Source organism: Trachemys scripta, chromosome 6, assembly GCF_013100865.1.
Source record: "Trachemys scripta elegans isolate TJP31775 chromosome 6, CAS_Tse_1.0, whole genome shotgun sequence".
In the NCBI taxonomy this organism is placed as follows: Eukaryota; Metazoa; Chordata; order Testudines; family Emydidae; genus Trachemys; species Trachemys scripta.
Window position 1 is genome coordinate 106,808,284 of NC_048303.1, and position 14,558 is coordinate 106,822,841.

Here is a 14,558-nt window from a genome sequence, read left to right on the forward strand (position 1 = left end):
CTAGTCATTCTGTCAAGTATGGTATATTTTATTTTGTATGCCCTGTAAATGCAGATATTCATCACAGAGAATAAGGGCTCCTACTATATATGGGCAACCAAAGATATATATTGTGCATTCAGACAGTGGGATAAAAATGAAAAACTGCACTTGTTCTCTCCATGTGGTTTTCTTGTATGAGGATATCATAAATTAATGGTGTAAATGAAATTGTCAGAAAGCATTTAATTGAATAATTTAGTCATCTACAGAAAGTTACAAATGGTTACTATGAAGGACCATACAAACAAAAACTGACCGAGATGCCAAACACTTAAGTGGCAGATTTGTAGAGAGGCGCTTAAAAATACACACTTGATTTTGCATGCACAATTACGACTAGGATTCGTGCAGGATAACTGGGCTTGCATATATCCTGTGCGATACTGACACAGGTGTTTGTGCACATGGTCACGGTTACTGCATGCCCAGCTCTCATTGCTCCCTGTGCAAATTCCACATGAATGTGAGAGAATTTTCACACATGAATTCCTTTATCAGAGTAAAATAGATTTGTTGAAGTTTTATCTGACCATATAGCCTTGTTCCAGCACGCACACACACACACACACACACATACACACACACACACACCCCTTTCTAGTCTCTCCTTTTGTAGAGAGTTGTTGGTCTAGTTGTGTGTCTAAGAGGCACAACACAGAACTCACATCACAACACAGGAAGAAAGGGGGCAAAGGTGGCTTTAAACTACATTTGCACCTTCCCAATCCTGGGCTGTTCTGTAGCTCTTAGCTTAACTTAGGGCTTGTCTACATTACCCGCTGGATCAATGGGCAGCGATCGATCCAACAGGGGTCGATTTATCGCGTCTAATCTAGACGCGATAAATTGACCGCCGAGCGCTCTCTCGTTGACTCCGGTACTCCACCGGAGCAAGAGGCGCAGGCAGAGTCGACAGGGGAGCAGCAGCAGTCGACTCAACGTAGTGAAGATACTGCGGTGAGTAGATCTAAGTACATCGACTTCACATAGCTGAAGTTGCGTAACTTAGATCGATTCCCCCTCCCCCCAGTGTAGACCAGACCTTAGACAGCCCCAGGGGGAGGGGAGAGATGTTACAGCAGTATCCCCAGGCTGTTCTCTGGGCTGCAGCACTTCCCAGAATCTCTACAGTGCTATGTGCTGTGATCTGGCCTCCACACACCCCTCCTCACCTTGGTATGTCCTCTGTGCCAGGGCTTGCTAGGGTGTCCTTGAAGGGCAGCCTTTTGGCTGTTTCCATAGTTCCTGTGCCAGGGGAATTCTCCCACAGCTAGATATGGGGCACTGAGAGCCCCTTTACGCTGCTCCTGTCCTTTTACCCAATATAAAAAGTCCGAAGTGGGGCTGCGAGTTTCACCCGGACTCTAATTCTGACTGACTTACTATGAGGTCTTGAAAAGGTTTCTTAACCTCTCTCTGCCTCAGTTTCTGCTCCTGTAAAAAAGATGATAATATGGCTCACCTCACAGGGTTGTCATGAGCATAGTTTTTTGGTAAAACACTTTGAAGATTAATAGTGCTATAAAACAATAATCCTTAAAGTTTTATATAGAACTTATATTCAAAGCATATGCAGATATTAAATATAAGGGAGGCAGTAAGGTGTAAAGTTCAGCATAAGGGACCAGACATCTGGAGACCTGAGTTTGATTCCCACGTCTGCCACAGACTTGCAACATGACATAGCAAGTCACTTATCCATGGATAAATTAATGCACAGAGAGGGTATTATAGTACCTGTCCACTTTTGTAAAACAATTTGAGATCGGCGGATGGAAAGAGTTATAGAAGTGAAAAGATTTGTTTATATATATACAAATGTATAGAAATACCAAATATGTATAGCTCTCTATCTAAATAACAAATAGTTATATTCTTATTCTTCCCGAAGTGTTGTTGTTATTGTGGTTGTTTTATTGTCGTTTCTACCATGCACTTGGGTACTCAACGCTGCTGACTGATTTTTCTCAGAGACATGCACTTTTGAAAACAGACAATTATTCTGTCTCTGAAATCAGGACTGAGCTCTTTAGTCTTGTCCACAGTACCGAGTTCTCCTTTCTCTCTACAGTTTATAACATGCCTTAATGTACATGTTAGTTAATAGAAGATTTCCTCATTGAACAGCTGAAAATGTGTCTATTGAAACTATGTTTTTCATTGTCCTTTCTCTCATCCCTTTTTCTGAAACTTCGCTAGCTCATTAAAGTTAGGTGCCCAGTTATACCATTAATTAAATGACTACCAATGCTTAATAAAAGCAAACAAACAACGTAATATACTGAAGTCTTGTTTTATAGGATGTGGTCTATTGAATAACCCTGAGTTCCTATAAAATGATACCCTCTCTTCCTTTGGAATTTTAAAGTTACAGGATTGTACATAGCAATAATTAGCTACAGCAGCAGCTCAACCATTGTAAACAATTGGGGACAGCTCTATCTGAAAAGGTAAAGGCATTACTGTTTAAGAGTCAGTACTTAACTCAGACCCCTGCCTTCCAGAACTTTAAAACTGTGGCCAGTCCAACTTTGGTGTGGAATGAGTTATTTGTAATACACATGAAGACATTTGAAAGAAAATTCCTAATATGCACATAATAAAAAATATGGGCACTCACCTGATACATGTGAGCTACATTTGCTCCCAGATATTTTGCCCCGTACAGTTTTCCATCAGGCCACTTCACTTGGACCACCTCTCCCTCTGCAGGTGGACCCAGCTTCCGGCAGTCTCTGCTCTATTTACAAACAAGGGATTGTTTCTCAAATCAGTGATTAAGCAATTAAATTTTGAAATTAGCAGTACACTGCTTCTTACAACTTGATAATTAGAGGGGGAGTTATCATGTGTGTTTCAAGCATTATAATCTTGCTAATGGGCCAACAAAACACACCGTTCGTCTTCGTGAGAAGGAACTAGTGACCAAAGAAACACTCCTAACAGTTTGATGTCACAATGTCAAAGCAATGTGTATGAATCAGATAGTTATCAGCAATGGTGCTACTTTCCCCCAATTTCATTTTTGTCACATAGTGAAGATGAGGTTTAACAAAGTGCAGCTACATATTTGCCAGAGGTTTATGGAGGTTGTTTTTTTACATACTTAAGCAATTTATATTTTGCTAACACCAATGCATTCCTGCTAGATGTTTACTGATTGCAATATACACATGACTGATCAAACTACAATGTTGAGAGCATCAGCAGGTTCCTTGCTTCGCTGGTATATATGCACAAAAAGAATTTAAAGGTTTACTACCACCTTTGTATCACCTGAACTCTGGGCTTGGCTCCTTGTATAACATATGCTGGCTTTAAACCACTCACTCTCTGGGATGCTCTGCCAGCCCACTATAGCCAGAGAGCAGAGCACACCATTCCCACCCCCACCCACACGTCTACACTCGGAATTGTGTGAAGGACCAGAGAAGAGTCTTTATGTCAGCTCTATATTAGCTGAGGAGGCAATATTCTGCAGCCACTTTTCCTCCGGGGCCATATCAGCCAGCTAACCACCCACGTAAAGCAGACCACAGGTTCAAATTATGACTCAAGTCACAAATGAAAGTGGATTTAGTGGGAACATCCTAACCTGTACTGGCTCCCTGTCAGTCAGCAAATTGTTCTGCATTAATGGCAGACCGAGAACTGGAATAGCAGGGCTGTTGCAAAATAGCATTGAGGTACACTGACAATTGTTTGTAGTTGCACCTAGTTGTTAGTCTAGTTACTGCAGTAATGCTTGCCATTTTGTGAGCAACAAATTCACACCAAATATTTTAAAAATATTTATTATTTCACAACGCATCTCACTTCATCGTGCATTTACATTTGAGAAGATATCAGACTGAGAGATGAAAATTAGCCTCTCTTGTAGCCAAGGGCCTCCAGGCACCTAAACGCCTAATCATAATGACTAATGACAGCAAAGTGAGAGCGAGGAGACTGCAATAGCATTTACATGGATAATAACTCATTTGACTCTTACCTGAATGTTGTTATCTTATCACTAGGGCTGCTGATTAATTCCAGTTATCTCACGTGATTAACTCAAAAAAATTAATCATGATTAATCACACTATTAAACAATAGAATACTAATTGAAATGTATTAAATATTTTTGGATGTTTTTCTACATTTTCAAATATAATGATTTCTATTACAACACAGAATACAAAGTGTACAATGCTCACTTTATATTATTTTTTATTACAAATATTTGCACTGTAAAAATGATAAAATATAGTATTTTTCATTTCACCTCATACAAGTATTGTAGTGCAATCTCTTTATTGTGGAAGTGTAACTTACAAATGTAGATTTTTTTTGTTACATAACTGCACTCAAAAACAAAACAATGTAAAACTTTAGAACCTACAAGTCCTTTCAGTCCTACTTCTTGTTCAGCCAATTGCTAAGACAAACAAGTTTGTTTACATTTACGGGAGATACTGCTGACTGCTTCTTATTTACAATGTCACCTGAAAGTGAGAACAGGCGTTCGCATGGCACTTTTGTAGCTGGCATTGCAAGGTATTTACGTGCCAGATATGCTAAACATTCATATGCCCCTTCATGCTTTGGCCACCATTCCAGAGAACATGCTTCCATGCTGATGATACTCGTTAAAAAAATAATGCATTAATTAAATTTGTGACTGAACTACTTGGGGGAGAATTGTATGTCTCCTGTTTTGTTTTACCTGCATTTTGCCATATATTTCATGTTATAGCAGTCTTGGATGATGAACCAGCACGTTCGTTTTAAGAAAACTTTCACTGCAGATTTGACAAATGCAAAGAAGGTACCAATGTGAGATTTCTAAGGATAGATACAGCACTTGACCCAAGGTTTAAGAATCTGAAGTGCCTTCCAAAATCTGAGAGGGACGAAGAGTGGAGAATGCTTTCAGATGTCTTAAAAGAGCAACACTCTGATGCGGAAACTACAGAACCCGAACCACCAAAAAAGAAAATCAACTTTGTGCTGGTGGCATCTGACTCATATGATGAAAATGAACATGCATCAGTCTGCACTGCTTTAGATTGTTATCGAGCAGAACCCACCATCAGCATGGACGCATGTCCCCTGGAATGGTGGTTGAAGCATGAAGGGACATATGAATCTTTAGCGCATTTGGCACATAAATATCTTGCGATTCTGGCTACAACAGTGCCATGCGAACGCTAATTCTCACTTTCAGGTGACATTGTAAACAAGATGTGGGCAGCATTATCTCCTGCAAATTGTAACCAAACTTGTTTGTCTGAGCGATTGGCTGAAGTAGGACTTAGTGGACTTGTAGGATCTAAAGTTTTACATTGTTTTATTTTTGAGTTCAGTTATTTTTTGTACATAATTCTACATTTGTAAGTTCAACTTTCATTATAAAGAGATTGCACTACAGTACTTGTACTAGGTGAATTGAAATACTACAGTATCTCTTTTTTTTTACATGCAAATATCTGTAATAAAATAAATATAAAGTGAGCACTGTAAACTTTGTATTCTGTGTTGTAATTGAAATAAATATATATGATAATGTAGAACATCCAAACATATTTAAATAAATGGTATTCTATTATTATTTAATCGCGTGATTAATCACGATTAATTTTTTAAATCGCTTGACAGCCCTATTTATCACCTATTATTTACATCCATGAGCTATAAACTTATTTTGTTGCTAGCCACATCTCCTAATCCCTAGACGTAGTCCACAAGTTTGATTTAACCCATGAGCCCAAGGAAGTGCAAACTGTATCCCACTGAGCTTGTTGAGGTAGCCATGCTTCGGTGGGCAGAGATATCCTCACAGGAGGACAGATGGCAGTACAGCCACTGCCATTCCTTAGGGGCTCTCTCAGGGTGACAGCTTCACACAGCCTGGCTGGCGCAGTCTGATGAGATATGCTGAAATATGTGTGTTTTCTGATCCCAGTCCCTCACAGCTGGCTCCACCCACATTCAGGGATTCTTAAACTCATTAATAGCATGAACCACATCTTAAAAGAAACACTCACAACCGCTTTTCCTCCCATTTATAATGGTGCTGAAAACACCAGGTAGCATGCTTTTATTTTTCCTCCCTTACCTTTATTTATTTAAAGTTATAACATAAAAAGAAAAACAAAGCCTGCCTGTGTATCTTGGACATAATTTTAAGACTACTATACAAAACCATCAGCTTGTCTAAAAAACAAATGATCTACTTGTGGTATCAAACCAAACAGTACCTCAATGTAACTACAAATACTAGCCTTTATTGCTTTTCTTCCTCTCCACCTTCCAAAAGACAAGCTTGCAGCCTATGATTGCATAACATTCCTGGGATAAGGCCCATAACTGCTCATATGGAAATTTAACAGAGGATAGGATTTAATGTATCTCAGTTACTTGTAGTCCAATTTACCAGCTAAAACTAAGGAGAGCCAGCTCTATGATCAGCCAGCTGTCCAGAGACCATTAGCAAATGCTTTGAGGATTTCAATGGTCCAGGAAACAATTTCCAGGAACCGCTGTACTAGATATCCTGTATTCCATTCTACCATGGAGTTCTTTACTTCTGTCTATTCTATCACTGGTGCTTTTAATATAGTCTATTGTATTAACATACTACTGAAAAATTGATTCCCACATTTTCTTCAGGGGAAAGGTTACACATATTTCTTAGACAGACCAAACTGGATACTGTTAATTTGAAACATCTAATCTGTCAGATGTATAATTAATAGCCAGGCACCAGAAAAACGGGATCCTTCTATCTCTCCCTGTACCAGATGTAATAATCTCCAGACTCAGTAATTTCTGGGTTTGAAGTGTAAATCACATGCATTTGCTCTAGAGTTTCATATATTCTGTGCAGTAAATGAAATTGTAACACTGCCCATCTTATGCCACATTAGTGGATCTAACCTGCTGGTACATAAAGCACCAATCAGCTGTGGAATATCTGAGTCCACCTGTTTATGGTGTTATGAAAATTCTTTTATTATCGTAAATCACAGAACTGCAAACATTTTCAAGCTTTTTGTGTGTGGCTGTATTAACGTGAATCTAACCTGTTTTAGGCAGCATTCAATTTTGGGTTCATTAACTACTTTTCCAATAAGGGAAAATAGCAAGTAATGCTTTAACCACAGATATCAGAAAAATATTTACTGAAGTATCATATTTGCCTCTGAATACAGTGACTGACCATAAAATTGCTTGTTCAAATGCTTGTGAGCCTAACTCTATAATGAGAATGACAATATACTGGGCAGCAAGTCAGGGGACTTTACTAAAATTTTCTGTAGTGCCCCTGAGTCTTAATCAAAGTGCTACACAGATACATTAAATCTGCATGGCAAAATCCTAGTGGATTTCATGGAGTGTGAAGGACTCATGAATACTACACATTCTATTTGTTCTTCTGGTTGTTGTAAGTGGGTTTACTATATGAAAACATGGGGTTAATTCAGGAAGAGTTTGACTGCATGTAGGTACTAAAGAGAACCAAGGTTCATTGGCCAACATGCGTTTTCAAAATTCTTTTTCTCTTGTTACATACTTTGGTCCTACTGTTGAAATGAAACAATAGTTTGGTTCAAGAAGTCTGTCTGGTCACTGTCTTTACCTCTGTTCTCTTTTCTGCCTGTTTGCAGTCAGCCTCTTGTTGAATTAACCCCATTTTCATACTGTCAATCCATTTACAACAAAGAGATGAACGTATAGAACATATAGTATCTGTAAATTATTGTAGCACAATCTCACCTCCTTCACATGCAGTTTTTAGTTCTTCTTGCTCTGTTTATGGGCCTGATACAAAACCAATTAAAGTCAATGAAAGGCTTCAACTGGGACTGAGTCGGGCCTCAAAGGATGCTCTGTTTGGAACATATAAATCAATTTACTTTAAAAAATATATATATTCCAGTGATGCTGCAATAGCTTTATCAAAGAGCAAGGTCTTGCAGCATGCCCTAAATTTGCTTAGGCGTTGGAATAGCCTATTCATCTCTAAGAGCTTGTTCTACAACTGAAAACCCTTTACCAAGCATAGATTATCCTCACATCATCTTTAGGCCCAATTCAGGAAAGCATCCCTATGCAGGAAAACACACACATGCTTTCCTGCTTTGCCTTGCAATACCTACATTATAAATTAAATAAATAAATTAATGGAGATATCCTATCTCCTAGAACTGGAAGGGACCTGGAAAGGTCATTGAGTCCAGCCCCCTGCCTTCACTAGCAGGACCCAAGTATGACTATTCTGATCTTAGATGAGATGGAGAAGATGACTCCTGAACAGAAGGATTAGTATGTAGACCATTCTCAAAGTATGCCAAAGACAGCTGCCTTTTGGATATTTCAAGTTCCATTTTAACTGTTTTGCCTGGCAATATCATTACAGAATATGGAATGAATATATTAGTAATTACTTTGGGAATGATACAACTATAAGAGCCACTGGGTACTTCTGGGCTTTACCCAAAGCACTACAGATTGAAAAATGAATACCTTCCTCTGCCACATCTTCAGCGAAGTCATATTAAAAAGAACATTCTGTGACGTGGTCATCAAAATCAATGGGACTAAAGTTCAATGCCCACAAGAGCCCCCTCTGTAGAGGTGGTTCATATCTGAAGGGAGTAGCTAAAAGAAGCCGCAAAATAAAGTGGAAGGGGAAGAAAAAATACTGTGCTCTTTAATGTCTGTATTGTGCTGTATTGTCTTGTGAGTAAGGAAGAAATTATTTTATGGCTAAGAATAATAGAAAATCTTAATTTAAAGAAAATTTTACCTGAAGGATGCCAAAGAAAACTAACAAAGGAAAACACTGGTATAGTCAAAGTAAGGAATTTTATTAAAAAAAGAAAATTTGTGTTTAGCATTTTTTCAGCAGGGGAGGGAAGTCAGCTGTTGTAGATAAGGGAATAAAATGCAAAGGATCTAAAAGCTGTAACAGGTCAATAAATCAATGCTTTAAGATTGTACATTTCATCTTAAATAAATGAAAAGCAAAAAGCTTTCCAAGAAATACCTGTGAATATTCTTAACTGGCAACAAATACCACAGATACATTCCCGCTGAATTTACCAGCAGGAAAAGCCCTTCATTAGGCTGGGTAATTTTCTGCCTTTCAACAGTTAGTTTAAAACTCAAGAGGCTTGGTCCTTGGGATTAAATGAGTTCCTACCCTTTCAAATTTGCTTCTCTTTCTGTGACTGGTGTGTAAAAATGCATTAGTCAATCAAAGACAGGGAGACCATGGAACCATTGTAACACTTAATATAGTAGGAATGACAATGGCCCATTAGAATTTTTTTTAAAACAGGGGGAAGGTGTAGGCTCACATGGCACCTTTTGGGGAAAAATGAATCAATTCTTGTCCCAAGTTCATGTACTGCAGCAAGGCCTGTAAATGCTACTAGAAAACCATCCCATGCAAAATGGGGAAAATGCCAACCATCGCTTATTCTAACTGTCAGAGAGCTGCCTCAGCAGAGCTGGATTTTGTTAATTGTTTTGATGCTACTGTAATAAACTGGCTCAGTATGTGTGGTCATATCACCCACAGGTGGCTGACTCAAGTGAGCATAAAGTGGTTTTGGTGGTGATCGCAGACTTGATCCTCACTCCTGACCATCTTGGTGTCTGTATGTAAGCAGCCACAGGTTTGTTGGACTAGAACAGGGGTTCTCAAACTGGGGGTTGGGACCCCTCAGGGGGTCACGAGGTTATTACATGGGGGGTCACGAGCTGTCAGCCTCCACCCCAAACCCTGCTTTGCCTCCAGCATTTATAATGATGTTAAATATATAAAAAAGTGTTTTTAATTTATAAAGGGGGGGTCACACTCAGAGGCTTGCTATGTGAAAGGGGTCACCAGTACGAAAGTTTGAGAACCACTGGACTAGAACATCTTGCCTGAATAGCTGTATTTTACCTCCCACTTAAGCATGCAATGGGTGAGAGGCCTAGGTCCTGAATAGGTCTGAAAATTGGATCTGAAATCTTCTGTCATACTGGAGGGGCAGCCAGACCAAACTGGAGTGGCCATGTGACCCCATGCAGCTCCCACACCTTTCCAGTCCTTTAGCACCCAGGGACACCCCAGCTCCTGGGGAGAGCCTGAGCAGTGGGGTCCAGGAACCTCCCAGTCCCCAGAAGGGTTGAAGGATTAGATCTGGGGTTTTGGCACTTCCTGAGCAAGTGGAGCTGCATGAAGATGGGGTCTATGCTTCCCAGAGCTGCCTGGCCCCTGCTGGGGATGGTGCTCTTCAGCCTGGCCTCCTCTCTGAGTTAGAGCTCAGGGCTGAACGTGAGGCAGGCAGACTGCGGGGCTGGGTGCAGAAAGGAGATCTTGGAGTCGGGTGTGGGGCGGGGAGGCCACGGGGCTGAATGTGGGGGGAAGAGCACGGACCTGGCTGAGGGACAACGAGGTGGGAAAAACATGGAGATGAGCGTGGGCAGAACGAGGGGAATGTGTTTAGAGCTGTGTGTAGTGGGAGAGAGTTTGGAAGTGGGTGCAGACCAGGGTAGGGACAGCTCTGGGCCCCCTCCTTAGGAAAATTCTGTTTGCGCCCTTGCTCCCACTCATACTGTTGCATGTGCACCCTGTGGAACTACTTATAGCAAGAAGAAAAAAATCAATTTCCATCTTGATAAGATCAGAACTTTTTTCTGCAGAAGATTGCTAAATCCAGTTCTACCAGCTGCTCTCACACAGCAGGCTTTGAAGGGAAGAGGAGGATGAAATGTTACATTGTAAAAGATACATACGGACGGTCATGCTTTCAGGACTCAGACTGACTTCCATAGTCACCAGAATGTTATTGACTGCTAGGAGAGAGTAGTGCCTTTTTCCAGAAATGCCAGGTATTTCTTGAACACAGCACTATAACATTCAGGTGTCTATAACAGTAAATGGAGACTGCAATTTCCTTTGCGTTGGCTAAAAAAATAAATTAGGAAAAAACTGAAAGAAAAGAAATGTACTTCAGATACTGTAGAAAAGCTGTCTGGTACACAGAAGAGAGTACACTGGAAATATTGTTCATGTTTATCACTCTGAAAGGTTGCCTCTGTAATGCTGCCAAGGTCCGAATAAGCATTGGTTCTCTCTCTCTCTAAGTCACACAGGTTCCCACACCTGACTTAGTTGAGATTTCTAAGTTTGTATTCTTGAACTGGCACAAGTGGATCTACCTTGCTAAACTGGCTCCTTTCTCTGACCTTCACAGAAATCATAGAATATCAGGGTTGGGAGGGACCTCAGAAGGTCATCTAGTCCAACCCCCTGCTCAAAGCAGGACCAATCCCCAGACAGATTTTTGCCCCAGATCCCTAAATGGCCCCCTCAAGGATTGAACTCACTACCCTGGGTTTAGCAGGCCAATGCTCAAACCACTGCGCTATCCCTCTCCCCTCGAGGGCATAGGTAATATCTTCGGCCCATATTCACTACAGGTCAGTTTTTCTGTAATTTATTAAACAGTTTTTATGTACACTACAGAGAAGGGCCATACTACAAGCTTTCTTTGTAGTTTACATAAAGAAGGACTATGCATTATTCATGGTATGCATCACCTCATTTGAGAGCATGGCATTAACAGAGAGAGTGACATCTGTAAGAAATCAGGTTCCCCATTATATTAACAGAGGGCCCAATCTAGCAGCCTTTACTCACATGAGTATACCCATTGATACCAATTTCATTTTATTTTAAATAGTCAGGGGGACTACTCACCTGTGTAGGCTGTAGTGCTGGGACCCATTTTTTTTTTTAGTTTTGTATTATGCTGTACTACCTCTACTAACTTATCCTTAGCCAAAGTTGTGCAAGTCCCCCCTGAAATATGCGAGGAAATAAGGGAAACTTCACAATGTACAGCCCACTCAGCGGCTGTGGAGCAGTAGGTAATAAAGAGTTCTACACAGAAACACAACAGGAGAACATTGGGTCCAGTTTTCAAAATCTGGATGCGTACAGCCAGGCACCTAAATGTGTATGCTAGCAGCTGTTTTATGTATTTTAATTATGAATCAGTTGAACTGGGCTCCTAAATCATAATTTAGGGCTTAACTTTAGGTAACTAAATTTTAAAGCTGGAACTATTATGAAGTGTTGTTATAATTAGAAAAAAACAACAATAATAAATTATGAACATAGAAACTGGAGTTAATTCTTCAATGAGTGAGTTAGTACACCAGACACCAGCTGTGCCTCAGTGCCCCAGCTCCCTCCACTCACCCTCCCTAGGACCCCATAATCTTCCAGGGGCAGTGTTTAGAACTCATTCCACTATTTCAGAAGGCATTATCACCACTAGCAGCAAGCACAGGCCTGCAAAGCCTCATAGTCTTGTGATGATAGCAGACCAAGAAATGTGTGAACTTTTCTTACCACCGACCCTGGAATCATTTATTTCTACCACCAGCAGCTTTCTCCTCAGGTACCACCCCTCTGCCTTCTTAAATCTCTCCATCCTATCACCAGGTATCACACCCTCCTGCTTTCCATTTGCTGGCTTCAGTCATATCCACTAGGTCTTCTCCCTCCCTCTCCTTACTTACCCCCTCACTCTTTTTGCATCTCTTCTTTATGCTTCTCTTCCTTAACTCTCTTACTATATTGATCAGACCCTCCAGTCCACATGCCTTCTAAACCTTCACCTCACCTCTACAAACTTCTTGCCTTGCCTCTTATAGCTCTCTGTAAAATTACATGTCCTTTTACAGTACTACATAAATTAAAAGTAAAAGCTACTAAAATCAAACTATTAAAGATAAACTCTCCTGTTCCCCTTATATATATGGTGCTCCCAGAAATGCTGTTTAAATCCAGAATGACTGTTCAATGTAAAATGCCATCCACCTAACCTTTATTTCAAGGAATGGATCAAGCCTTGGCACTAACTCATCAAAGCCTTTGATTTTAGGTACTAAGTGGTGAAGTTTCTGAAAAACAACCCGCAGAGTTTGCATAATGCCTAAAAACCAATCAACCCTCCCTTTTATTCTGGAGCAGTGAAGTCAATTTAGCAGGAGGATAATCTGAGTATGCCACGGCACTCACAGAAATTAATTAAATACACCTTGACTGGAAATGGCTACTTCAGAAAAAGCCTAAATAACATGCAGAAAATTATTTGGAGGCTGAGGTCATCTTATTCTCACTGAAAGGTTTTCAAGCAAATTTACAAACCTTCTCCAGGAAAATGCTCAGCAGCAAAATATCAGCGTGGAAGCTCTATAAAAATCTATAGAAATATCATTATGGAAGCAACATGTATGGCTGCTGGACTTCTGCATACAAATGGTCTTCCAGCTGTCTTTAGATGAATGGTATTAAGTTATAGCTATAATTTTTCCCTCCTGAATTTAGAAATTTAGCTTAATGCAGTATCCTACCATGCAGCTATCAAAATGCTCTCATTAGCAGACTGCTCTCTGTAGTAATGGAAATTATCTGCAGATTGTTTCAAACAGGGGCTTAACACAGTATAAAGTGTGGGGAAGGGGGGCATAAAGAACTGAACACATGGTGTGAGAGCTGTCATGACAAGTCAGCTTTTATTGTATAAAATACAGGGGAGAACAGGGTTCATGTGGCAGAGCTGCAAAGGTGACTCAACTGTGGTTCCCTGGGTAGACAGAGCACCACCAAGGATTGAACTGAAATGTCAGCAAGCCCATTCTGTTAATGCACATAGTGCAAGCTGTCTCATCTGCTTATGTTAGTTTAGTGTGCACTAGCTTTCAGTTTTGGTGTAAGCGATTAAGCTTACAAGTGATTGTTTTATAAAGAATACGACGAACGTATTTACTACTAACACCACTGATTTAGACTAGCTTGTCAGCTAGACAGGTAAGGCATCATAGTTGAGAAGAGTGAATATATTTTATTTACTCATATCATTAAACGGAAGGGAAGTAAGAAATTGTAGAACTCTCTGCACACATCTCATGATGTCAAAATGCTGTCAAACAATATTTTGCTTTGGAAAATTGATCATGGACAGTTCTTATGCAAATTTCTGAAATCCAAAACCTAGCTTTTCATATGTTCCACGTCATGTTGAATGAAAAAGAGTGGTAGTTAATATGCCACAGCCAGAATTTATCTAAACAGTAACAGCTATTCATACCGCAAGGAAGCATATTAATATCCAAGACAGCAGGCCTGATTCACCATAGTGTTACTCTGCTTTTAGACTGGTGTGACTTCACTGAAATCAGTGAAGCCACATTGGCATAAAACTGGAGTAACAGAAGGGTGACTATAGTCCAGTGAATTAGCTGTATGTATCCCAAGGACAATCAGAATGCACAGTACGAAATCTATACTTAAGCTTAAACTCTTGTCCTTAAAATGTTAATGAACCTTCTTCTACACGCTACATGTTATGTTTTCCTTAGAGAGAAAATGGAAGACTGGATTAAGCAATCATGAATGCTTTCTAATGATTCTCTTGATATCTGTTCAGTTTAAACAACTAATATTTCAGCTGCAATATAATATT

At 40.0% G+C, this 14,558-nt stretch overlaps 1 protein-coding gene across 3 annotated transcripts in view; it reads right to left on the bottom strand.

Moving 5' to 3' along the window:
- The window catches only part of KDM4C (lysine demethylase 4C), a 422,176-nt gene that overhangs the window by 10,876 nt on the left and 396,742 nt on the right, over window positions 1-14,558 (bottom strand). For all 3 annotated transcript variants that reach the window (XM_034773514.1, XM_034773513.1, XM_034773515.1), the window contains one exon: window positions 2,663-2,782. In XM_034773514.1, coding sequence (XP_034629405.1) covers window positions 2,663-2,782 — 120 coding nt within the window. The remainder of the gene's footprint in view (window positions 1-2,662; window positions 2,783-14,558) is intronic.